The 27,431-nt window shown below is 48.9% G+C and overlaps 1 protein-coding gene across 1 annotated transcript; it reads right to left on the reverse strand.

Annotated features, from left to right (window-relative positions):
• On the reverse strand, positions 1-27,431 carry LOC104346927 (uncharacterized). The gene is made up of 16 exons (XM_086469899.1): positions 27,338-27,431; positions 26,340-26,379; positions 23,273-23,357; positions 21,936-22,042; positions 20,821-20,879; positions 19,648-19,758; positions 16,987-17,117; positions 16,099-16,223; positions 13,952-14,057; positions 12,510-12,708; positions 10,790-10,816; positions 8,259-8,316; positions 7,647-7,702; positions 6,132-6,330; positions 4,047-4,205; positions 1-1,357 (listed from the first exon to the last, which is right to left on the reverse strand). Exons 1-16 carry the CDS (start codon positions 27,429-27,431, stop codon positions 1,225-1,227), a joined length of 1,689 nt encoding a protein of 562 aa, XP_086326025.1. The 3' UTR covers positions 1-1,224.

Consider the following 27,431-nt stretch of genomic DNA (forward strand, 5'->3'; position numbering starts at 1 on the left):
TACGTAACATTTCAGAACCATATTATTTTAGGGCAAAGATTTAAGACAGTTTTAAATAACAAGTCAAAGTAGAAGAAGATACTTAAAAATGAGACACTTGTGGAATCACACAAACAGAAGGGCAGTATCTTAAGTACTAGACATACCAAAACCCCTCCAACTTACTTCCCTTGTTCTTCCCACCCAGAAATATCTCTGTTGACACCCCCCCGACCAACACTAAGTCCAAATGAATGTCGGAATTTGACTGAATTTATTTTGAGGGGGGAAGGAATGCATTGCACGGGAGTGTCGGTGATAACCAAATGGCAATAAGCCAACCCCAGGAGGGCAAACTGCTTGGTGGGACTTCATGTTCTCTACTGTGGTAGATTATTTAGCTCAACTCTTAGTTAAAAAAAAAAAAAAAGAAGAAAAAGAGTTAGTTAAAACTAATTAAAGAGACACTCACGCTCTTACTATGGGTCTTCCGCTGATTTCCCACTTACAGGTGTAACAGATGATAAACCTATTTTTGCAATTAAAAAAAAAAAAAAAAAGCTACTTTTGGAGTCTTCGCACACCCTGTGTAAACACACATGACAGCTTCTCGAAGCTGCCAGACCAAAGCAGGATCTTGTGACCCACCCGTAAAAGCAGTTCCTCCTCACGTGCTGCCCGGCTGGCCGCAGAGAAATCAGAAGATATTTTTGTAGCTATAAAGAAATTTATTCGGGGATGAGACTTTTCACTACTAGAAGCCAGACTCTAAGCTGGCTCTCAGGATCTAAATCACACTTTTCTTTGGACAATAAATTTCAAGTTGCACTTACTGTCCTATTTTTTTTCAAAAAGGAATGATGATGACCAAAAAAAAATAAAGAAAAACTATTACCTAAATGCGTTAGTTTCAGCTGAAGCCTCCTTCCATCAGAAACCATAGGATCTGATACAACAAAGTTCTCCCTAGGGATCTTTATGAGTAGAGTAGCTCAGTGCTTTGTATACTAGTACTGCTGTATTTTGTCTCGTATCAAAAACAACAACGAAAAGAAGTTTAACTGCATGTGCAGCCTCAGCTCTCGGACCGCTGCACCATGCTTCACTGCTCACCCAGAGTCAGCCTCTCTTCCCTTGGAAAGAAGAAAAACAAAATCCTCATCAAACCCCCAAACCAAACCATCACCAACGCCACGCTGGTTCAAAAGGAGCGCGATCCTCCCGAGGGCTGACGGCGGGCCTGGGTTACTCCTTGGCATCCTGCTCCTCTCCCTCCTGGGCACCGTCTTCACTGGCCTCCTTCTCCTCTTTGCTGCGCTTGTTCTTTTTGTGCTTGTGACGCCGGTGACTCTCCCCCTCCTCGCTCTCGTGCTGCTTGCTGCGGCGGGGAAGAAAGGGGAGAAGGACGTTACGGGGGAGCCCGCATCGGCACGGCTCTGCCCCAGGAGCGCCAAGGCACCGCCTCTACGGGGACAGAGCGCCTCGATCCTCAATAAACAGGAGCGAGCAGAAGGGCTGAGGGCACCACGGTGCCGTCGCAAGGCTCCATCGTGTTTATCCGGGACGATCGGATCTCGCGTGGGGCTGAGCCGAGGGCAGGCGATGCCAACGGCTGCGGGCGGTCGCTTCACACCACGCGCTGCATCAGCGCACGGGCTGGGCAGGCGGCACACGAGACAAACTGCTGCCAGGATAATTTCTGGATGTTTTATAAGCAACACCTCGGTGTCCTTGCCGCTCCTAAGGCGGCTCTAACTGACTTGACACGTCTCAAGCTTCAATGTGAAGCACTGAGGCTGCTGAGAGAAGGAAGGGTCCTGCATCAGAGAGGTGTCTGAACCTTTCGCTCCTCTGAGCATCTTGAGGAAATCCCTGGACTAGAGGCAAGGAAAGGATCAACGCAGAGAACCGCGGGGATCCTAATGGGAGGCAGATCCTGGTTCTGCTTAAACGACCTGGCGCTGCTCTAACTTCGTGCTTGAAAACTCCTCTGTCTCCTCACCCAGAACTGACTTCCAGGTGCAGCTGGAGAGCTGTGGACATTTACCCAGGATTTCTGTGATGTGGGAGAAATCCCAGCCAGGAGTAACCCCGACTAGGCTGCGCACACCCCCGAGCCCTGCGCCCCGGACCGCTGCGTCCTGCGCCCGACACAACCCCCCACGCCGACATCGATCTCCTGTCGGGGAAAGTGGGAGCTCTGGTTTTGCCCACTCTGGTTCTTGGCCAGAGGAGGAGATTTTCTGCTGCTTCTCAAACACGCCACTATTTCTCCTCACGGGCTGAAAACCAAGTGAGCTCTCTAGAGCTGACCATGGCAGAACTGCAGCGCAGCACAGAGTACAGGAAAAAGCAAATAAATTCATCACAGGAAGACGTACAGTCGCCCAGTAGAGACACAGAGCTCCATGAGTGGGGACAGAGCCAGGTGGAGAGACAAATTCTCACCACAGCTGGAATACCAGTTTAGCAGCAGACACCCCTAACTGGCTGAACCACTGAAGCCCTGGCTGAAAAGCTCCTGCCTTCGAGTAATTTTCTGACTTGTTTAATAATAAATGGTTTCATAGTCATTAAAGGGAAGGAAAAAAAAAAAAAAAGGGACAAAAAAAAAAGGCTGCTGCCTCACCCTAACACACCTTCAGCCTCCTTGTGGACAGCAATGTGGCAGTGGTTCACACTTGAACAAGGCGCCTGTCCTCTCATATTTAACCAAATGTCAGTGATTTCCTTCGGACTGGTCAATTTGCAGTAAACTGGAAACCACCACGAAACCCTTTCGTCTTCCTGCAAATGCCTTAAACAGGCTCAAATCTCAAAGTGCCTCAAGCAGGGACTCCGATACGCACTCCAAGTGGCCTTAAACCAAAAGCATTCCTCCATTTGCTTTAGCTAACCACCACCCTGAGCAAGGCAGAGAGCATCTGCGCGGGGTTGCAGGAGCAGAGGAAAAATCACCTCGCTCCTACCTCGTGCAGTAGCCCCGTTCTGTACATCGAGCTCTCCAGCAGATTCTGTTCACGCAGCCGGGTTTTCAGCTAGATTTCAGCTCTGAGTGGAAGCAGCAGAGAAATAACCCTTAAAGCTACTGGCTCCTTAGTCTGTATCAGCTCAGCTTCCACTTGCTTTGTATTCAATTTTGGTGATGGTCCTGCCCTTTCTTCCCATCGCTTCGTTTCCAACCCTTCAGCAATCAGTCCCTTCTTGAAAATGTACTCATCTCCCTCAGGACAAGAACAGCCTTTTACCTCCAGTCACGATGTAGGAGTTTTTCAGATACCAGTTTCAAAATAAGGGTCATTACCTACAGCGCTGACACGAATTTCATTGAAAAGAAGGAAGTAAGGTGAAAACCCAAAAAAACCCAGAGCGAGTTTGCTCCGGTCATTACCAGGCTGTAAACTGACACAGCCACTGAGCATTGCCCCAGCACTGCTAGAAGAACACTCTCACAGGAAGATCACCTGTAATAAATAAATTTTCTCCAGAAAAGCTGGGATTTTAGGACATCCTGCTCCGCTCAACAAGTGCTCCACCTTTGTCCAGATCACCATCAACCTCACCATCAGGGGCGCAGAGCTCTGATCGTGCAGTGCTCAGCCTCCTGCTCCAAGAGGAAATTTGACATTACAGGCTGAAGAAAGCTTTTCTATTCTGCACAAGAACTCGTAATACCAAAAGCTGATGCTTCTGTTACAGTTTTGCATTTTATTTTGCCTGTACTTCCTCAACAGTGGGAGTCACGCTGTTCTGCTGTGATGTTCAGCACAGGCTGACCTCTCCTTTGTCAATCGGGGCTGCAATTTTGTCGGCAGTGACTAGACATCCTGCCAGCTGAGGGCTTACAGCCCCCAAGGACTCCTCTGCAGAACAGACAGCTCTGCCTCTTGCCCACGTACAGGCCCGAGAGCGCTTTCTCTTGCCTGGGCGTCACGTCTCGGGCCACCAGCAGGTCACAGGAAGCCAGCGTGACCCAGGGCGACAGCTCACTTAGAGCATCAAGCGTCTTGTCTGCAGCTAAGGTGGGCTCCCATCGACAGCCCAGTCCGACCCGAGACAGCTCTTACCGCCTCGAAGATTTATGCTTGCTGCTCTCCTCTTTGTCTCTGTGCCTGCGCTCTCGGTGACGGTCCTCGCGCTCCCTGCTGCGATCCCGACTCCGGCGGTAGTCCCGCTCAAAGTCGTAGCTGCGCTCTCGGCTGTAGTAGCGGTATCGTTCGTCGTCACTTAAGAAGAGAAAGGAGAAGTGAGGCAGAGGAACACACCACTCATGGACCCGAAAGTCAGGAGCGACGTTTACCGGACTGTAGAACCCCATCCTCACCAACAAAACCTCTCCCCTCTTACTCCAGCAACTGGCTGAGGTATTTGTGATGCTCCAGAAAAACCCTGTAACACCAAGCTGCTGCTGCTTCCTGAACCCACGCTGCAACCCAATCCCAGTTTCTAACCACAGTGAAATAACTTTCTCCACTTGCCTATTACATAGTTCATAAGCCCAAGCAGTTGAATATCGTGGCTTACTCCTGGGCGAATATCATGGCAAAGAGTTTATAAAATTTGTTCCCTGGATTTGCCAAGGGACTGCCTTCGCAGCAGGCACGTGGCCAATGTCTCAGGGCTTCTGCGCTCACAATCCTTCTGGAGTACGTCCAAGACACCCAGCTACCTTGCTCAAAACCACAGAAACGTGCTCCTCTTACCACTCCGCCTCCCGTGGTGCTGGGCTTTACCTCACAACGCTGCTGTCCCAGATAACCTGCAATTCTTTTGTGCGAGTTAGACCAAGGGACTGTTTTCTTCCCCCCGAGTTCGAAACCTCAATTTGTGAGTACAGCTGATGTGGTCACTCTGCCTACACCGAACTATCTGCTTGAGGCACCTCATTCAATCCCCGCACAGAGCGGGCCTGACGCACCCCAAATTCAGATCTATCCCACGCTCCCCTTCCCTCTACATCTCGTGGTCCCTATTCAACTTCCGAAAGCCAAAACCTAAACAAGCCCCACTGTGGGAAACAATATCCAGACTCGGAGAGAAGGGAAGTCTGAAACATCATCCTAACACTCGTGGAAAGACGCCAGACAAATCAATGTCCAGCATCAATCATCTGGGAGTGCTCCAAAAGACTCCACTAGCACGGCTACTTGTCCTGCTCTGGCAAGCACGATCTTAGAGGTCAGCGTGCTCCCAAGGACCCAGAAATGCCAACAATGTGCTCAGGAGTGCTGATCACAGGACTTGGCTGCAGCATGAACCTGCTCGGCGAGTGTGGGAGTCTGAGCTGTGAACTGCAGCGAGTTTGTCTTCTCCTCTGTTCCTCCCCCTTCCACCCACAGTGCCCACGAGCTTGTAAAGGGAAAAAAAAAAAAAAAAAGGGTTGGGAAAACGTTGCCCTGTTTGCTCACTCCCTGATCCGGGAAGTTCCCCGGCAGGCAGCACCCCCCTGCCGGGAATGCGCATTCTGATCATCTTTGGAGTGACTACTGGTATTTCTGAGCCTGGCGCCTGCGAAACACTGCAAAAAAGTGATGGGCTTAGAAAGTCTTTGCGGCGCGGCCTTCACTTCAGCTCCCTAGATCAACACCGGGAGGCCCAAAGCCTTGTTTCCCAAGTGCTTCCAGCACTGCTGTCGCCTGCGATCGGCTCCCACCAAGGTGGCTGTGTCCAGCGCTGCTCGCAGAAACGCCTGGCTGAGGATTTACAGTTCCAGGCTGACTGCTGGTGAACGGCACTCCTTGCCCTGAAAGCCTCGATGGGAGAGCTGAGCAAAGCACGGGTGGTTTTCCCTTTGATCTGTCTGATTTAGAAGACAAGAAGCAGCAGCTTCTACAGCCAATGTTTCACACTGAGCTGTGAAATGCCTAGCAAACACAGAGGGGCTATTTCATTTACTGGCCTCACATTACAGGTGGGAGAGCAAGTGGGACTGGTTCTGCTGGATTTCAATGAAAACACAGGCACAGGAAATCAGCCAGTGATTGGCTCCCAGTTTGTCCTCCAGTTATTGACCCAAAGTATCTCTTCCCCAGGCATTTCAGACAATTTAACTGGTATCATCTATAATCCCATCCCTTGACCAAACTTCAGGGCAAGGCCAGAGCTCCCTACTGGGTAGCTGTGAGCAGAAGCTGCCAAAAACCAGCACTCACTTGTTGTATTCACTCGTGGTCGGAGTGCGGTCTCTGTCTCGCTCCCTTTCTCTTTCCCGCTCACGTTCCCGCTCCCTCTCACGCCTTGAGCCCGAGTACTCCCAATGGCTGCTGCTGGAACTGCTTGTGCCTTTGTCCACCGTTGTCACCCAGGGCGTGTGGGACGTGGAGATGGGTGGGTAGCTGATGAAACCTGAATCTGCAGCGAGAGAGCAGAACCCTTGTTCACCTGAAGCACTAAGAGCACCCTCGCTCCCCCTCCAATTCCAAAGGGACCCTCTGGAGGTAGAGCTGAATCCAAGGAGACAACAATGGCCCAGCTCCCTCCTGTCCTCACTCTCCCTTTTTACTTCCAGCAGTTTGCTAAGAACAGGTGAACCCCTTTTCCCTCGGGAAGAGCAAGCAAGGCCAGATATTTACAGAAATCGCTGCAGAATCTCCCCGGCCCCTTACATGGCACTTTACTGCAAGGGCTACGCACTCCTCCAGCTCTCGCTCTCTATAGGTCCTGCTATACGGGGCATGCTATAAGGTCTCCACTGAAAAAAGTTTCAATCCGTCCCTCCCAGACACCCTGGCTTAGAGGACAAAGGTGCCTGCAGCGCTGAGGCACCCCTCTCCTGCTGCTGAGCCCCGGGCTCTTGGCCACCCTTACAGGGTCTCACTTCTCCCCAGGTACCTTCTCGCCTCAGGTGGCAGCTGGGGAGGGTCAGGGGCACCAGCTGCTAACGAAGGATGCCACCTGACGAGCCCAGAGCCACCAGCACCTCCCTGTCCAGATGCTGGCCTGCTGCTCAGCTGGACCAGCCAGGTTGTACCCCAAAGCAGCACCAGCTGCAGGAAAGCGCTTGAGGCTCCTGTTTCTCAGCAAGGCCTCGCACTGCCCACCCCTCCAACCACCCCCCTGCAGAGGGGACAGCGCGGGGGCTGCCTGTGACAGCCTGCTCCGCACGGCGAGGAGGCGCCGGTCACCCAGGACAACGGGGGAGGACACGGGCACGGCCGGCAGGGCTGCAACAGGGACCGAAATCTGCCAAAACCCTGGCACGGCCTCTTCATTCCAGAGCACGTGAGACCAACCCCTGCACGTGCCTGTAGGCAAGGACGACGACCGAGTGGGGGAGGAGGGCGTTCAAAAGCTCAGGGAGGAGATGCGAAGCTGAAGGTGGGGGAAGAGAGTGTGGAGCAAGTAGGTGTGCGAGCAGGCACAAGAGCCTGTTGCTGAGGCACACGGGGGGGAGTTGGCTGCTGCTGGGTATCTGCGCTGAAACCAGCGACCCGAGGCTTGGCACTCAACTACAGAATCGCGTTCACCATCGCTGCCCAACAGTCGGTTTCCCAAACACCGTATGGTGCCAACGCAGGACGCGCGTCTAGCGACTGGGATAGTCTGGGGCACAAGAAGACCCCACAGTTAAAGCAAGCACGATATCCATCAGTTAAGAGAAAACCCTAAACTACCAAATACCGGAGAAGCAAGACACGAGCAGTTTGACCGTTATCTTCAGTGCTCACCCGCAGAGTTGTAGCCAAACGGAGGAGGCTGCCTGTTGTTGTAGCTGGCTGGCTGGCTTTGGAGAGAGAAAAGGATGCACGTTACTCACCCCAGTGACCCCCTGCAGGTATGTCTGTGCTGCGTGGTTTTTTCTGAAGGTCTGAGGAACGTCCTCACAGGAAACTCATGGTTTCCCCGGATCTCTTTCGCTTCGCCCTGCAAACTCTCACACAGGCATGCAGGCGCAGTTGCTCTGCCACACCTTCTGGCAGTGCTGTACCTCAGCTGCTGTACCCCTCCCTTCCGTACCCCTGGCCGGCTTCCTGGGAGTTAACCAGTGCTCACAAAGTACCTGGAGAATCCTTCTAGGAAAAATCTGGAGTAACAGATCACGCTGCCAACTGCTCTGCACTAGACCTTAGCACATCCCCAGATTTTACTAACTCCTTCCCGTGTTGCGAATGTGACACATCAAGGTAAACGCACTGAGGATTCCCTACGGACTCTGCTCTTGCCCCCCACCCCAATCCAAGCCCAGACGAAGAGTTACTAGCACTGATTTGAGACCTATCCTCCTCCCTTCCTCGCTTCAGAGGAGCTGTACCGATGGCTCAGCCCAGGTGTGGTCTTACCCATCCAAGGTTGGAATGAGGAGAGCTGGTGGTGGTGCCAGAGGAGGCGGGAACAACCCTAGACACAGAAGCGTAAGTCAGCACAAAGATCTCGCAGCTTGCCACGAGGGAACAAGACTTCATTGCTGTTCACAGTTAAAAGCAGTTAAAGCACTTCTTTTTTACTGTAAACAAGGTTTGAGATGGAATAAATTTTCCTTCGGGGTTCTATCTCCTCCCAAAATTAAAACCCTACAGCTACGTTAGCTCTGTAGGGATATGGAGAGAAAAATAAAGGAAGAACTACCTTCTATTTTCGCTTATTCATCTTAAACATAACATTCATTAAGGAGGAAACATTAATCCTTACAGTCCTGGGGAAGGCAGAAAAGCCTGGCTCTTGGGATGCAGACACATCGCAGCTACAGCAACGGTTTTATTGCTCCATTGATTACAAGGAGTAACTCTGTCCCCTGCAAAGCAGGTCACATAGAATTCACCTGGTTTTGTTTGCGTTTAAAGAAAGCCAATCTCTGAGGGCATGCACATTTAAAAATCATGAGAAGACACAGCACCAACGATGGAGAGAGTTGTCTGAAAGGTCTGACACTTAAAAACAGGCCCAACATCAACCACATGAAGAATTACGATACAAAACCATGAGGCAGTGTCTTCAAGAAAGCAGAATCAAGCCGTTTATGAAGGCCACTTCCAGATGTGACATAAGCCTTGGAACCCAAAGCCCTCACCCTCCTCCCAGGAGAGGAGGACGTGCTGACTGCTCGCTCTTAAGGGAACCTCTTAACCTTGTATCTGGGACTACAAGCAACCATTATTTCTATGGGCAGGTACCAATGTCAACAAGAAGAGACTAACCACCTATTGGCTTGACTTGTATAAAAATTCCTGGTTTTTACTAAAAAAAAAAAAGGAGCAAACCGTACTGATAAAAGGACAGGAGTCACCTGACTACCTGCAGTCATTTACACTGAAGCCAGCAGCTCCAGGTTCCCTTTCAAGTCAGCGGAGCCTGAGCCAGCAGAGTCAGTGAAACCGTGGGACAAGTCACCACCTCTTACTGCCAACACCCGAAATGGGTCAGGAGAACCCCTCCCTAGAGGGGTCTCAGGGCAAGAGGAGGCAGCCTGAAGTCTCCAGCTCAGCTACTGGAGATCTACGCTGCAGACAAGTTGGGGGCCACATCTCACTCTTAGATGTGGGTTTGGTTTTTTCCTCCTTTCCTTAAGATCTTCCCAAAAAATGCGATGCCCAGAGCATTTCAATCACACCTGCTCACCAAGAGCAAGCACTTCAAAGCGCTACTGTTAGAAGCACCTAGCTCTAATGGTGGTGGATCACCATCATTATCATAATTAGTAGGCTTTCTCCCTCATCTCCGTTTCCAACCCAGTTACCTGAAGTGGATGTTCTTTGCAACAGCCTGGTCATTTCATCCACCTCACTCCTTCCAAACAACTTTAATCTAAATGCACTTGAGTAGCAACTGGGCCCTGCAACGTCTACAATCAAGACCAGTTTGCATCCAGTTTCACTACAATACAGCTCTTCTAAATCCAAGCTGACTATGAGCGGGTTCCTTCTAGGAAAACAACGAAACCCAGCTCTGCAATATCATTGCACATCGAGAGGAGGCTGAAAAGTGACATTTTAACAAACCCAGGAATTTTCTCGGGCTGAGGGACAGCCCACAGTGCAGGTTTTCCATATTTCCATTTGGGAGGCCCAGGGCAGAGCGTGAATACAAAAAGCACGGACACAAAAGCTGTGAATCAAGTCCAACGTGTCCAACACGCCGTGAGGACAAGCACGTCGAGGCCAAAGGGCTTTGGGTGCAGACCTTTTGCAAGCACGCCCACCAGCTACGCCGTCACCCTCGGCCTCGGATTTTCAGGTGTACGGCATCTGGGCAGAACTATCGCTCCAAACAGTCTCCTACACAAACAGCTAAATTGGTTTTCCCTGGACTAGGCAAAATTTCCAGCAGAAAAAAAATAATTACAGCTAGAGGAAACTCAGTTTTACAGCAGCTCTGAATTAGCGGGGTTCTTAGGCACAAGGCTGGCGGTTACATCTCTTTATTAGTATTCACCAGCTCTGCTGCACGCCAGGGAGCAAAGGCTTCCGAAGGAAATGGCATTTGTTCTGCTCAGCCTCACTCTCCCAATTCCTACCCAAAGCACCAATTTGTCACTCAGACTTTTGCTCTGCAAATACTGTAAGAAGAACTAAGTAATTTCAAACCTGACTGAGTGGCTTTTGCCATCTGAAGTTCTCTATTTCATTCTCTAGATTGGTCTTCAGGGACAAAACAAGACTGCATTAGAAGCCCTACAGATTATTACTTAGGCCCAGAATACAAGATAAGCAGGGAAGAGTTCAACGCCACATTGCAGTTCATCAGCCTTAATCTAACCGCGCTCTGAAATGGGTCTTGGTGCCGCTGTATCTCGTGTTGCTTAATCCAGACGCTCAGATGGAGCCGTCTGTGTGCCCAGAATCGCCGCTGTTAGCAAGAGCGAGTTAACACCTACCTGGAATAGGACCTGGTGGTGGCAGACCTGTGGAAATAAACAAGGAAAACGAGTGAGGACAACAGGTAAAACATGTCATCTCTGTCCCTCAAGCTAAAAACACACTTTTGAGTAAGTTTCACATACTTCAGCAAACAGACCAGCAGAAAAATTGGTGCTATTAAGCAGTAACTAGCCTACAAACGATACCATTTTCCCAAACAATGATCACTTTACCTTTATATCAGAATTTTAAACGTTGCTGCTCTCTTACAATGGAGAATTCCTTCTTCCAAGAGTCAACACAGAAACAATTGCTCTGGCCTTCAGAACAACTGAAGGAGCTGGAAAGGACAACCTACTGCAGATGCCAGCGTGTCCTTTGGCTTGTTGTTGGTTGGCTTTTTTGGTTGGCTTTTTTAAAAAACTTTTTAAAAAACACGTCCATCATAACTGCGTAGTGACACCCTGGTCAACAACCAAAACAACGAGGGAACAATTCATCTTGATTTTGCCAATCATTTTAATGAAAGGCAGCAGGAAAAGCTACCCTGATCCACCGTGCAGTAATCATCCTCCTCAGACTAAAAGCCTTCGCTGTATTTTTTAGTCTGTATCCTCTGCCCGTGGAGCCAGCGCAAAACACAGCAGTTACTGCATGACGTGCTCCCGGTGGCTTCCCAGAAGGCTGGCTGCTGCCTACAGGCCCAGGGAAAGGCCGGAGCGTGGCCTTCACGTCAACCTCGACGCGCTGTTCACACCCGAAGCAACAGGGGCACAGACGCGACTCCTGTTGGATCAGAAGATGCCCAGACTCAGCAGGAGCTGAAGACCGAAAAGGCCGTGGCCAGTATGTCTGTAAACTTGCAACAGAAAAACCACCCTGTGCCCCGTGAAGACGCCGTGTGAGCACGCACGCTTGGCCTTTGCAGCTGCAAAGCTCCTTGCTCTCTCCACCGGTGCGGCCCTAGTTTGCCTGGTGCCCAGAAGGAGCACTACTGGCCTCCGTGTCGCAGATGTGGTCAGAAACTTTGGGGAAACTGAGTTATTACGTGCGCAGAAGAGACGGTGAAACTGTTCTGTAACACGGTGCTCCAGATGATGAAGTAGAAAAAAAAAACAAATAGACATTTTCCTCCGTTATCTCACCAGGTTTAGCACCCAGCCTGTAACGGCAGGGGCACGGGGCACTGCTGCAGACCCAGGACTTCTCTCGACAGCGTCTTCTCGAGTGCCAGGTGCTCTCAGCACAACACAAACCCACCTGGTTATTGATAAGAGCACACCAACTTGCCAATGCCGAGGACTGACCAAACCCAATGGGCTAGAAACCCACGGTAAAGGCCTCATTTACATGATTTATATTTTGCTTTTAAACTGAAGCGCTGCTCTAATGTCTGCGCTGGATCCTAGACTCCTCTAGGAGCAGAAAGAATCATCCTGCAGTGGCAGTTGGTACAAGAAAACGCACAGAAACAAATACAGAAAGATACAAATCTCGGTATTTCGAGGCATAAACCAACCAAGAACTGACCAGGATTAGGAGGAAAGTGGTTTGTTAGAGCTGCTGTTGTAGAACTGCCATTTCCAGCATCATCCAGACTGGGCAGGTCTGAGGACCTGTGACCTGATCACTCGACTGTCCCACAGCATTTAACGATTAAAACCTCCATTGGCTCCAAGCCTGGGACTTCCTAACTTGCAGCCTCAGGCTGCCGTAGAGCGCTGCGTGAACACCTACCTGGAGGATGCAGGGGAGGTGGAACAGAAGTAACTGGTGGAGGAGGGTGGAGGAAGTGTGGTGGAGGTGGCCCAGCGAGCGGGGGAGGCGGTGGGCCTGCTGGTGGTGCAAACGGCTGTTGCTGAGGTGGCTGTTGGGGCTGTGATGGCTGCTGGGGCTGCTGTGGGGGTTGTGGCTTACTTCCGTGGTCTCCAAGGACCTTAGAAGGCAGAGGAACGAGAAGAGAGCATTTTAATCTCTTTGCTCCTGCAGCTGGGACCTCGCCGTGCTGGTGTTAAGGGGAGCACGTCACCAAAACGGGCAGCGCTGCGATGGCTGGAAAGCCCAGGCTACGCCGAACCCAGGGGATACCACCTTTTGGGGAGGAAGGTTGATCAAAGCATCAAATCAACATGTTTAGCAAGGTGTCTTCTCGTACACAGGCCAGCAGCGAGACTCGATTCGAGCTGTACACACCACTGTGCGAGACAGCGGACATTTGAGTGTGATGAACCCCTTTTGCTCACGGGAACTGCAGGGCACATACCCACTAACGCCGAAGGAACGACCAACACGCAGAGATACCAGAATGACCTGGAAATACAGGTATCAATGCTTTAAGGGGGAGGAACAACCAGCATTTCCCAGCAAATTCTTTCTCTTGGACAAACTCTTTCTTTGGGCCATTGTTGGCAAAATTTGGAAAAACTGATGACTAAAAAAATAAAGAGACCAAAAAAACCACATGTAAAACCAAAACCAGGAATTGCATCTAGCAGGAGAAAGGCTCCATAACTGGGATTTTTTTTGGTGAGTCAGGAGTGGCTGGTAGGAGGAAGGTGGTTAAGAGAAGACTTCTCAGCAGATGGTCCTCAAACCCTACACGTAGCACCTTCCTCCCTAGAAGCCAACCAGAACATGAGTCATACACTGGACACGCAAGATCAGAACTGAGTCCAGTTTTAAACCCCAGGCTTTTATTTCTTATAAGGGACAAGATCCAGTAGCACAGGCCCACCCTAAGCCTGACGTGTGGGTGCACCTAACGATGCTCAGACTAAATGTTCCTTCAAAGGAAGAAGAAACACAAGCTCCAAGTAGAACTTCTCCACTGGAGACTCCAACCCAACAGTGGAGCGGAAGGGAATAATCCCCGTGCGAGCCTCCCAGAGGAATACTGTGGGAGAGCTGATGAGAAAAGGAACTTGGGCCTCACCATTCAGAGGGGAAGGCTAGTCTTTGAAGGACAATCCCTAGCTCCTAGCAAGATAAAGCTTTCACCATAGAAGATAGTTCAGCCTGCAGGAGGGAAGGAGACACGCACACGCAGGGGCTGACAGACCGCCTGCTGCTCTGCAGGCAGGAACAGCGACGCGGGAGGTCAGGAACGCACCGACACGTCCTCAGGGCTCAGGAGAAGCTCAATAATATCAGAAATCTGTCAAAACGCGCGAAACGTTTACCTGAATTGGGTTTTCCTCGGAGGCGTGCTTGTCACGACGTCTTCCTTCTACTCTCCTAATTGTGCCTGCCTGGCCGCCGATCACATCAATTGTCCCACCCAGCTTCCTGGTACAAAGCAGATGCATCTTTTTAGGCTCAAAGACATTAGAAGGAGCAGTTTTCCCCACTATTAGACAGACTTCTCTCCTACATTCTTTTCCACCAGGGAAAAAACTCTAGAGGCAGCACCCAAACTGGACAAGAGGTGAACACAAAGTCCTTTCCTCACTTTTGAGCAGTTTGAGCTCTGCTTGCAGGGGCAAGTTAGGCCTCTCTGAACACCCAGAAACAAGAGACTCACCACATACGGGTGTAATAACAGGGACTGCACACTGCTTCGGAGCTGAAATCCTTTATTCACTCTCCTGATTGAACAATCATTCCCAGATCAGGCTCAAAGAAAGTGGAGAATATTTATCAGGAGAAGCCTTTATCAGCCCAGATTTTTCCTGCTTTCTGTCCAATATTCCAAGTGTTGCTGATACCACTGAAATTATTTACAAATCGGATTCTAGCCCGTCTCCCTGGGGTCTGCTCTGTTTCTATCAAAGTCAAAAGTTTTGCCACTGCCTTCAAAGAAATCAAGATCCTTGAAAAACAAAATATAGTAATGTAGCCAAGAAACGGCGCTGTCTATGCACTAGCAGAAATCTGACACAGAACCTACAATTTTCCATGTTCTTTTACGTCCATATGCAGGTCAGTCTTAGAGGAAGAACATTTTTATAGGAGCGTGTTGTGAAGTCATCACAAGTAAAGGTTTGTGAGAGAGAGAGAGAGAGAGAGAGAGAGAAGCACCCACCACTGAAGTGTAAGAATCTCTCATCTTATATTCGTGCAACAATTGGTTTGTGGAAGTACGGCCACAGACATGTTTTCCTGCAGTTAGGACAGCAACATGTCCAAGTCAGGCTGCAGAAATTTCTCTCTCAGTAGGAAATTTAGACCAAGTGGGTATAAAAGTGCTGGCTAGTTGGTGAGCTAAAGTTTTCTCATTGAAATCTGCTCACTTTTAGAAAAAAAAAAAAACCAACCCAACAACTCAGGCTAAGCCCACGGTTTTGATGCTGCTGCGGTGTTCTGGTCCTGACCAAAAGCTCTGCTGCAGGAACAGGGTCTCGTGTGTCAGTACTCTCAAAACCAGACTGCAAGTTACAGTGGACAAAAATGCTGTAGAGTTACAACAGCAGCAGCTTATTTTGCAGCGGTGTAAATTTCCAAAAGCCTCACGATACACACGTAACAGCTGGAAACAAACCTGGCTGATCTGCTGGTGCTATGAGGGGGGACAGAAACGCCACCACAGTGCTTAAATACAGACAAAGTAGAGCTTCAAAGCTTATACTTGAAGCACGTAGTTGGTTCTCTCTCAGAGTGGAAAGCTGGGACGCAAGACTGATTTCCGCAAGGCAGGGGTGTGCAAAAGATGCAACGCCAATAAAGCAACAGAAACACCCAGACCCCAAAGCTCTGGATCTTCTGGTTTCACAGCGCTTTGTTTTTCTGAAGCTTTGGATAAAAAAACCCCACCAAGCTCATGAGGTCAAAGTGGTTCTCCCAGCAGAGGCCGCCAATCAAAATGACTCAATCATTTTGCTTTGTCCAGCCTTGCGGATCCTCGCTCTCGTTGCGGAAAAGAACCAGCTAGCGTGCACCGGGCGGCGCGGCATACAGGTTCAGAAACCAATAGCTCCTCTTATCAGCTGCCAAACCCGTAATCCGCTTCCACTTCAGGAGGCAAAGATTACGATCGTGGGAGTAAGAATACGCCAAGTAAGCAGCCAGCAACGTAAGCCTCAAAGCTGAGCTATTTGCCCCATTTTCTCTACTCCCAGGGACGTGTCCCTTCAGCCGGGACACAGGTTTCCCTCCCTGCGCAGCACGACGCTGAGGGTATCGCCCCGGCGAGGTAAGCAGGTAGGCAGGGGCTGCACAACCCTCAGCAGAGCGTTGCTGAAGACGATAGTTAACGAGTGACCACAGCAGCTTCCTGTAAAGTTTAAAAGCTGCTTCTGTTTCAGGCTTGGGGAGATTCGGATACGGCCCAGGTGGAGCCCCTAGGGAGAACAGCGTGCACCCGGGCTTTTATGTCCGCATCATCTCTTACCTATTAGGAGGAGGGCCAGCCTTCATGCGTCCTCCCACCAGAGCCAAGAAGTCTGTTTTGAATTCTGTTTTGATGATGTTGTTCTCCACTTCTTTTTCAGCATTTCCCGTCCTCCCTTGCTGAACCTACGGAGGGCGATGTACAACACACAGCTTTAACGGCCCCGCTTTCAACTGAGCGAAGCGTCAGAGATGAACCTTCGGCAAAGGAAAAGGGCTCCCTTGAGGAACCACCACAGGGCTCTGGCTAACAAGCAACGTACTCTTCAGTCAAGGGAGCAGACGTTTCTGTTAACTAGTTGGCTGTTCCAGCCTCAGCCTGCTGTCCATTGTCTCCCGTTGGGAGTCCCAAAGTTCAATAATCTCACACCCTTTTTCATGTAGTCCTTAAACCTGGAAACAGTAATATTTGCTGTATTGACCCTTTGGCTGAAGTTCTGATTAACAGCTGTTGCCCGAAGGACTTCAGCACCAGTTGATGGCCAAAGCAGTCTCCAAACACAGAAGACAGCCACACAACTGCAACAGTTAACAGCAACAAGCAAAACATCTACGGACGCCCAGCTCCCCTCCCTACACCTCTCACATCCACAGCATCTTCCAACCAAACACCCCTAAAGCTGGGTAGCCTCAAAGTCAACTGGAAATTCACTCAAGTCCTGCTGCCGCAGTGGTTCAAACCTGCCAGGCAGCTGGAACTGTTCATTCCATAGAGAAAAGATTTTTAGCAGAGAGATTTAATCTTTGAAGACACATTTCTGTACTACTCATCACTGAAAGGAACACAGAACAGGTTGGTATTATGGCATCTTCATACTCTCATCTCTGTGACGACAGAAACTAGTCCCAGTTTTATTGTAGCCATAGGCAGAAGTAACATGTCACCTACTGTGATCTTATTTTCAGTGCTGATGGGAGGAGCAGGATCCAAACCAAGCTGAAGCCGCCGCTGCTTTTCACAATAAGCCTTCCATGTTTCTTCATTGAATCCGTAATTAAAGTAATCGGAAAGATCAGCACCTGACGAAGGGAGCAGAAGTTAACACAGGGACTCTAGCAGACTTGCTTTCTCAAATCGGCCTTTAATGGCTTAAATGAAGAGTTAAGAAAACCTCCTACAGAGCACAGCTTACTCTCGTGCCATTCTGTCAGAAAGCCGCTGCGTGCCACAGCGGAGACGGCTGCATCGTTCGGTGCGAGGGGGACAACAGCCGCGGGGCCATCTGGGGGACACGTACGCAGGCTACCAAAAGAGCTGCTTGCAACCCCTTCTGCACCCACTGGAATTTTTCAGGCTGCTTTCTCGCAATCGTCCAAACGAGCTGAGTGCTGGGGAGAGCAGAGGAACGATGGTTCCGACTACCACCACAGAGACGGGAAGGTGCCACAGCACCTTTTTCTCGGCAGAGCTAAGCCGACCGTTCTGCTCCTGATCATCATCGCTTTGCTGTCTTGAGAAGAGACTCTGGGACTCAGCCCTTTCGTGAAACAGGGCTAAAGTGGAAGTTTTTTATTGATACCTCTCAGACTACGCAAGCAGTTACAGTTCAGTCACGATCCTGACTAGAAGTCCTCCAAGTTTGTTATCTTTCTTCGACAGCCTTCTGTGAAATGGGCCGATTCAGCACGAGCACTTCTGAGTAAGAGAGGTGCCCACAAACTGCTCGCCCAGAAAACGTAGATGTGGAGGGACAAACATTGCTGCAACTGACTCTGCAAGGCACGCCTCACAACGGGAAGCACTGCAAAGCACCTCCCAGCCCTGCGGAGGTGAACCCCCGCCATCCCCCTCGCAAAGGATTTCCTAGACACACCAATGCTAAAACATAAGGGCTAAGCAAAACACTTTGACCACGCTGAGCTTGGATCTATACAGCGAGGTTTAAGTTTATCTTCTAGGCAGGCCGCTCGTCCTGTTGTGCCACCCAAATATGCAAATTGCACCGACACAGACTCAGCAACGTGACATTTACATATCTATTTTATCAGCCTATTTCAGACCTCTGTTTCTTCCACACCACATTTCTTCTTCCTCTCCCTCACTTAAAGAGGTACCAGCTTGCTGAACAATTAACTGTGAGGGATATAAACCCAAAAGGCTGTCGGGTAGGAAGCTACTGGCCATCTAAAATAAACTTACAGGCCACACAGCTCTGCAGACATCTTCCCTCTATTCATTCTTCAGCACTGATTGGAGGCTACCTGGCTTCACTTTGGTCCAGGGATGTCAGCATGACCACAATGATTTCCATGCCTTATCTCTGAACTTCACTTCATTGTTTTCCTTCTAACTTACTCTCCTCCTGGCCCCTTCGTCCTCACTTCACAGTCAATGGGAAATCCCCCGCAGAAGAAAGGCTGCGCTTTCTACCGTGTCTGTACTGGCTGCTACTCATCACGGAGCACTTAGTGCCCGTTTGACACCACGACGTGGCAATGCAGTCATCAGCACTGTCACATACTCCCACGCCCTGCATTTCAGGTGGGCAAGAGAACCTCATAAAAGTGCCATTTACTTCGCACAGCAGTATTTCTGAAAGATTAAGGACAGGGGCTGGCAGGGAGAAGAATTACTTCTCAGAAGAGCACGTGGATTTTTTGCTTCGGTTAACATTTCACCATAGCGCATTTTATGAGAGCAGCACAGCAAAAATTTGGATCTCTCTGGTTCCTTCCTTTACTTCTGTTATCCAATTCAGATGAAAAACAGAAGTTTATTTGCAGCATCCTACGGTTGTCATGCGAGAGTCACTTCCCAGTAGAAATCTCCCTAATACTAATCAGGAAGAGAAAAAGAGACCTCGTACGTATCAAAACCTGCTGTGCAAAGCGCTCTTTGTCTGGACACAGTCTAGATAATATTGGCCAGAAGAAATAAGTGGGGGCTGCTCGCTCGCAGTTATGCACCTAGGGGAAGAATCTAGCAAAGAATTAGGCAATGCTACTCCTCTAAAAGAAAAACCCTGGCCTTTCTTGTCAGAGCAGCCGTGCTTCCCTTCCTTCTCTTCAACTGTTTGCAGCAGGAGAATTCAACACAAAAAGATGGCTTTCCTATCAGGACGTGCTCACGTGGCAGGTCCCACCGCCGCTCCCCTCTGCAAGGGGGGACACCCCCCAGGACCCAAACGAGAAGGGTGCGCGGGGATGTCTGAGCTTGGTCACGGTGAGCGCGCGGCGGGGAGCGCGCACACCAGCGACAGCCAAACCCTGATCCTACTCAATTGACCGTAACACCAACAAACGCGATCGCATCGATATCGCTGCAGTCCTTTCTGCAACGATGGAATTAATAAAACAGAACGCTAGAAAACAATCGTCGTTCCCTTGAGGTTAACAGAGTAAATGCAACCCAGTTTTAGGCAGCAGCATGGCTTCATCAATCAGTAAATGTCACTGATTGTCTAGACAGGCATCAGAGGTTGAGCAATACACATCGCGCCGACTTCCCTGCTCCCTGGCAGCACTAAACGGCCAGAAATGACACGTGAAATTAAAGAGAGACAATTGAAACCGCAGGAAATATTTACCACAACAAACTGCGAGGCCTCACCTGGTTTCCTCCATGGCTTGTCTTCAAATGAATCTAAATCCACTTCTATAACAGGCAATCCATTTATATTCCCTGCAGCATCTAAGTCAATACCTTTGGGCTGCAACTTGGCTTTGGAGAGAGAGAAACCGTTACTACTTTTAATGCAATGCCTTTAATCCACTAATTTGCTGAGCAAATCACTCCAGTCAAAAATAAAGCGCTGCAGTGAATTCATTGCTGGCTTTACAGCACGTAGGTAACCACAATCAACTTTTTATTAAAAATTACTTCAGTCACTCTATAAAGAAATAGCCAGGGCGTACAGCACTTGCAGTTGAGCAGCAGAGAAGCAAATTCAACCCAGATTGGTACTACAGACAAACAGAGTAAATTATTAGAGCATGCATGAAATTTAGCCCAAATGAAAAAAATTTCTTTTTCTCCCCAGGCAAAATATTTATTTTTCCCTCCCAAGACACACACACATTTTCTCCTTACAAGAGACTTTTTCTGGATCAGCCTTAAGTGCACCGTGCACTAACTGGAGTCGGCAAAAATCTGTCAGGTACAGAATCTTCAGGGGGAATTTGTTCTTATTTTCTCAATCAGAAGATAAGCCATTTGCATACAGAAATTAATGGAAGGAAGTATATGAAGCCCATGAAAGGACAGTCTCACATATGAGGAAGGACAGAACCCAAGTCTCAATACACAGTGTAAACTAAACTGAATGGGGGGGGGAAGCTTCACCGGCAGAAAAATGCACAGCTGATACTCAAGGCCAGAGTTTGTTTCTTTTAGTACCTTACACTGTGAGGAGCTCAGTAAACTGACCATAGAGATACCGTTCTCCATGCAATTTGGAATGTTTGGCCCCAGTGCAGCATTATAGTTTAGAAATACTGGGGTTTTTTCCATAAAAGTAATAATCAATTATTTTTTTTCTAGTTTAAACAGTTATAATCAGCTTGTTCAGTGACGGGTAATTGAATCATTCCACTGCACCCTGGACTCTCGGACTGTCCGAGGAGCACTTCTCTTTAGGAAACCCATTTCACTATTCCTCGTTCCAACCAGATGCACTAATTTTATATCCTTCCAAATGGAGACCAAGATTTGCAGCTGCTCCAGCTGTCAGTGCCAGACAAGTGAAATATTGCAAAAGGCGAAGGAGAAAATCAACAGCAATACCTGAAGCAGATGCTCCATAGCCTCTACCCGTTTTTAAGTTTAGATTCATAGGAGTTCCCCTATATGGAAAAGAATCACTACATTGGTATTTGAACAAATTACTTGAAGATTTTCATGCAAAATATATTCAAGCCCTGCCATCCTTCAGGAGATGCTCAGCTCACCTGGGTTTACTCAAACCTCTCTACGAGTTTTAGTACTACTCACTCACCTTAGAAGTGAGATTCGTTTGCCATGTTAAGTTTCTCTAACCCTACAGAAACGCAGCAAACTGACCAACAACAGAACGCAAGAGGATTGCCTTGAACATCAAGGGAAAGTTGACTTCAAAGTGTGGTGGGTACCAGTCGGCCCAGGAATGGACCTGGTATTTAAATGGAACTGAACAACACAGAGATCATAGCTGCCCATAGATCGAGAACGAGGAGAGGAAGGTAGAAGAAGCAGATTTCCAAAAAGAGGTCTGCAAAATCTAGTCAGCTGCTAAGGGACGGAGCATTGCTGTTCAGAGCAATCCATCAGACTGAAACCACCTCTATGACGAGAGAAGGAAATTATCCATAAAGCAGGGAAAATTAGAATATGCTGCAAAGCACACGTAAGTCATTTCCTGGAGAGGAAGGCTGCTAGCAGCAAGCAAAAATGCTGCCTTATTATTTTTATTCAATGCAAATTAGGTAGAATTTGAAGTCAGTGACATAATTTCCTGGTTTGCACATCCAGCCTCACCAATTCCGAATCACGGAAAATCAGCCAGCTGTAAATTGGTAAATTCACAGCTTATGCAAATCCTTAGCCACACAGATTTTGGTTCTTGAAATTTTCACAGATGATGAGTTCAATGTAACTTCCCACCTTCGATTTTGCCCGATGAAGCACAGTAATTATTTGGTTAATTTTCCAACAGCAGACTCACAAATTATCATTCCTGTTTTACAGATGGATTCTCCAACAAGCAATTGCAGGACAGAGCTGCCCATCAGCTTCCAACCCCGCTCTGGTGTTCTAGCCATTACTCCCACGGCCCCCAGAAGACAGATCAGCTCTCGTCCCCACTTTCAACCCCAGCCAACGTGCCAGAGCGACCTCAGATCAAAAACCGACGCAATACGTACATGTACGACGGCGCTCCCGTTTTAATGTTGCCAATAGTCACTTTCACGTCGTCGTCATCACTGTCGCTGTCGCTGTCATCCTCATCGTCTTCACCACTTGGAAGGGCCTAGCAAGGGTAAAAGCACACATTAACACATAAAACTGAGACATTCCCCGGGACAGTAAGCCAACTCTTACAAAACTTGTACGATGAAGGACTATCAGAAGGAATGATTCTGATAGAAAGACGTAACTTTCTACTGCACTCCAAGGCCGTACAAAGTTGTGTCTGGAGGCAAAACCCACGGAAGTAACGAGCCTTCCACACAAACGGACAGCTGCCCACAAAGAAACTGCTACGTCCTTTGAAGCAGTGACCCTCCATGAGAGTGGGGGTAAGATTTCTGACGGTGGGGAAGGTTTAGCTTGGTTCGAAGAATTTCATCATGGCCCACAGTTCCTCTGCCCTACTCTTTTTGAAAGAGCTTTTCTGACACATCTCCTTCGCAGGCCCACGGTGAAAGTATTCAATCAATCACCAAAATACATTCACCAGGCTTCACCTAAGAACCTTGGGAGCAAATATTTTCTCACCACAGCTTTTGTGGTAGGAAGCTGCTGAGGAGCTCAGCTTGCCTTTAGCACCATCAGTTCCCAAGCCGCTTAACTTCACGTAAGAACTTGACAGCTGCCGATTTGACTGGGGCACAACAGCAAAGGAAACCTTCCAGCTATCCAGCAGGGCAGTTCTGCAAGATGCACGAGCTGAATTAGCACCTCACCACCACAAAAGGGTATGAGGAAGGTGTTCCGAACCCTCCCTCCTTCTCCACTGCACACGGGTTTGTCAGAACTCGGCACGAGCCCTCTTGGCAGAAAACAAACCCATCAAAAAGGCTGGAGGAAGAGGGGGTGAACCAGCAAGCCTCCTCCTGCTCGTTCAGCACCCAGCCACTAGAGGCATTCTAAGAGGGCTGAGCCTGAATCAAACCTGATTCCCAGCACTTCGGGCTGTCTGTCCCGCTGTTTCCCGTGTTTTACTGACCCTCAAGAAGTCACACGGACTATTGAGCTGGAGGTGACACCATGTTCTGCTCTGCCTGCTGGAGTGCAGCGCCAGAAGCCCCCATCTGCCTCTTCAGGGGGCACAGCAGCGCTTAGGTCAGGGGTGACTGCACAGGGCTGGGAAGGGAGGCCTGTTGGTGCAGTCCGCACTGGACACTGACCATCACACCCTCCTACGGCGCAAACGGAACGCACCGGGCAGCGCCACCATCTTTACACTCACACCTTTTCATCCACGAGTATCGAGAAGCACAAAAATAACTACGTCTACCACGTGCGGTGGAACACGTACGTGCTGCGACATCTCTCGGTCTTCGTTGCTGACGGGCCGGTTCTCCTGAGGAGCATCTTGCAAAGGATGGGAGGATTCTGCGTGTCTAGTAAACGTGACAGATAAAAGAAAGTGGACAAAGCCCAATCTCAGGGTTGACCTACAAACATTTCTAAAGCATCTGTCCAGGTGACTTTCATATAATGGCTTTATTCAGGTAGTGTGTTTATTCTGCTGGCAGTTCGCTCAACCATACGACAAAAAATAAAATGAATCATCCTTGCTTGGCTTGGCTTTCGTTGGAAAAAGTCAGTTTAGAGCTTCCAGAGAGACAGCATGGCTGCCTGGCCAAACACCACTCAACAGCCAATATACAAGTAGGAGCTGTAATAGCTTTCAGCTTTGGTTCAGCACAACCAAAACTCACGGGGATAAGACCACAATAAGCAAAACTTTGCCTTGTCCTTAAGGACGCCAGTAATTCTACATATATTTAGTCAGCAGCAAGGGCATCTGTCCCAAAAAAATTAAGGGAAAAGTAGTTTTAGTGTTTCTACAAATAGCTTGCATTAATGAGTAGTTAAAATTCAAAGAAGACAAGACAGATAATTATCCACCCAATCTTCTCATTCATTACAAATCAGTCCTAACGCAACAAAGGTCAGTGTCAGATTTAACTCCAGTTAAAGGGTTTGTACAAAACGTTGACATCGTTCATTGCGTTGGCCAAGCAAGAAAGTCAGACTGGTGTACAGGTGCTAGAAAAGAGCGTGCTACAAAGCTAACATTCAAAGAGATAATCATTTTTGGCTAATGTCATTGGTAAAACCAAGTAGAACTTCAAAATAATTCTGGCTTTTCAAAATGGAGACATTTAGGATAGCCCAGGCAACCCAATTCTCCACCAGTACTTTGTGGAGACCTTGCTATTCATTTAAAACCCCACGTTGGATAATGAACACGCACAAGGTTATCTTCAAAAAGAAACACACGTAACACCTAACAGAATCCAAACACTGGTCAGATTAAAGCCATTTCAGAGGCGGCAGGGAAGGAGACACCAAACAAGCAAGCGAAAAGATCATGTTAACACCACTCAGAAAGCAGTTACTGAGCGTAACAAAAGAACAAATGAACTATTTGAGCAGTCACTGAAGCTCCCATGTTAGAACAGCACCATACACAAAGAAATTCAACAATCAAGGCAAGGACAAAAATAGGGGATGAAGGTTCAGCAGCGAACCAAGAAAGCACAGGTCCCGTTTTCGCCAAGTTCCTAGGGGACAGCTGAAGACACTTTGACTTATAAAAAGGAGCCAAGATGTCCAAGGGAAAAATCAGCCCCTACAAGCATTTCAAAAGTGCAGACAGAGGATATTGCCTAAGAACTGAAAGATGGACCACTGGAGAAAATCTCACAGATGGCTCCAAAACCTTTGGCATTTTGTTTGCCAACTCCAAGCAACTTGTAGCATTGACCTCAAACCCAGAATTTTCTTAAGAATCCAAGATGACTGAATTAAGGAAGGGTGACAAGCATTACCTTCAGCTTCAAGTCACATGAAGTATCTGTGGGTGTGCATTAAAATTTATGAATCAGAGTTCAAATAAACATTTGCTAAGTAACAGTCTTTCCCTAACCTGCCTGCTTCCCCGGAACGGACAACCTGACGGGTCCACAGCCATCACCTGCCTGCAAAAAACCACCGCAGCTACTTCATGTCCCCAGCAAGTCCCCATAACCCTGCGCATCGCTGACCTAACAGCATCCTGCGCAGGCTGCTGGGATTTAGTGCATCCTTTGGGCTAAGGGATGTTACTGGATACTGCATCCCGCACTGAGTTCTGCTCCGTGGGTAGACACAAATACTCTAGACAAGCCAGCAACGTATCCCTGGAGCTGCAGCCGTTGACAACACAGCACACAAAGAGCCATTTTTCTGAAAACACCCCACAGCTCTTCATTTAGGAAGATTCTCATTGTGCAACAAAGGAAGAAAAAAAAAAAAAAAGAAAAACAAAAAGAGGAAAAAAAGGGGGGGGGGGGGGGGAAAGGAGAGCTAACACGACCACTAATCCTTTTCCTTCACGCATCTCGTGGTTATTGGAGACAGTTGCTGGAAATTCAGATTTTTAATCCTGCTTGTAAGGTAAAATTACATCAGATGAAAGGGACAAGGAACAACAGATCTATACAAGTCAGCAGTAAATTTCTATCTAAACTAAAAGTTGTTCCTTCTCACAAAGCTCCTTTGATGTTTTCAGGCAACAATTTACCAAGTTTGCCTAAAACTTGTTTTTGAACAAATGTCATGTTCCCTAAGCACGGGACACTTACTACAGAAGTAGGACAGTATCCAGAACGATCTCACAAGTTCCAGATACTGAATTCACAATGACCTTAAAGGACAATAAATCCTAAACCGAACTTTTGACGGTGCTGAGCACACAGAAGTCCAGTGAAGATCAAGCCTTCCGAGAACCCTGCGAACAGGTAACATTTCTGCCGAAAGAAAACTCTCCTGGTGCAAAACACGCTGCTACAAATCCAGGGGTGCTGTGACTGGGGACAGGCAGTACTTTCCCTACGCTGAAAGCAAAACTGATCATTGAGTTGTCCCCAAGGCTTTTATCTGAAAGTCGTACCCAAACCACATACTTCACAGATCTCACGTAATTTGGGGATTTGATCATGTTAAGATTTTAACCTAGGCTCAAGGTGTTCAGCTTTTCCAGGCTAAAGCACAGGCCACAGTTTTAGCAACGCCAGCCCAGCACAAAGGCCAATCCTCAAGGCACCATTTTTCCCAGGGAATTAAACTGGAAAACCGATCTGATTTTAAACTAATCGGGGAGGGAGGGAAAAAAGCGTTAAAAGTTAGTTTGAAGACAAATCAGGGGACTGATCCAGTTCACCTTCCAAATCCACAAACGCTGTGCCAGCCAGGGAATGACCCCGTGGGATGGGAAAGGGACAGGCTGCTGCTTCTGGCATGGGTCTGAAGCATTTGTGAAGCTACGCTTAACACGGCTTGGATCTTCTCTGCAGCATATATTGTTATAAGGAATAAACAGCCTCTGGACTCACCCAGAAATTGGTCCATCTTCTTGCTTACCAGTGGTGTCATCTGCAAAAACAATAATAAAAAAAAAAAAAAAGAAAATTATTCAAGTGAAAAAGAGCTAAATATAAGCACAAAATGCATCACAGCTACAGAAATACCTAGTAGTGCCAAGGTATCAGAACCCAAATATTCTCTTTTGAACAAAGTTCAACTAGACACGAAGCAACTAAAAAAAAAAACCCAACAAACAAAACCTATCTGCAGAAGTGAAGTCTCACACCACTGACACAGAATAAACCCCAAAATATACATCCCAAATCTCAGAGCAGGAAGAATAAAGGCAAACATCACACAAGGAACCGAAGTCAGCTGTGAAGGTCTTTATGTGGACTTTTAACATGCCAGGGAAGAAGAAACATCAAAGTGTTCAGTTGGAAAGTCTAACGAGGAGGACAAAGACGTTCAAATCAAGTCCTAGGCTTTTTCCTAGACACACCCCCCCACCAGTCCCCTCTGAGCCCAGGGCTTCACCTGCATCAACCAGGTTAGTAAGATTTGGACGATTAGGAAACTGGAATTGTAACAAAGCAGCACGTTAACCCCTTTGCACCGCGGTGTTATTGTTCAAAGGGCTACAGCCCGCCCCCCCCCGCCCAAAAAAAAGGGCAGCTAAAGCGCCTGCCCCCGGGAGGGAAGCCCGTCCGGGGAGCTGCCCCCCTCCCTCGGGCAGCCCGTGCCCAGCGGAGCGGCCCGCACCGGGCTGCGGGTAGGGGCGTGATGCCCCTCCAGGGCCGAGCAATGCCGGGGGGTGACACCGCCCGGGCCCCGCACACCGCGGGCAGGTGGGGACACCCCCCGCCCCCAGCCCGGGGGCGGCCCGTAAGGCGGGGTCGGGGGGAGATGCTGCGGGCGGCCGGGTGCTTTGCATTATCCCCCCCCCCCTCCCGCCCCCAGCCCAGCCCAGCCCACCCCCCGGCCCGGGGCGAGGCCTGGCTGCGCGGCGGGGAGCGGTGGTACCTACCCCCGTAGAGCCAGTGCTCCTCGTCCTCCTCCGCCTCCAGCGGCGCCGCGCCCGGCACGGCGCCAGCCGCCGGCGGCTCCAGCTCGGTGGCCAT

This window comes from Leptosomus discolor, chromosome 9, assembly GCF_034619465.1.
Source record: "Leptosomus discolor isolate bLepDis1 chromosome 9, bLepDis1.hap2, whole genome shotgun sequence".
NCBI lineage: Eukaryota > Metazoa > Chordata > Aves > Leptosomiformes > Leptosomidae > Leptosomus > Leptosomus discolor.

Coding starts and splice junctions, on each gene's coding strand:
- LOC104346927 (XM_086469899.1), bottom strand. CDS start 27,431: ATGGCCACCGAGCTGGAGCCGCCGGCGGCTGGCGCCGTGCCGGGCGCG. Junction 16,224..16,986: donor GCACTGAAAATAAGATCACA/GTAGGTGACATG, acceptor CGCCCTCCGTAG/GTTCAGCAAGGGAGGACGGG. Junction 1,358..4,046: donor AAGCATAAATCTTCGAGGCG/GTAAGAGCTGTC, acceptor TCCCCGCCGCAG/CAAGCAGCACGAGAGCGAGG.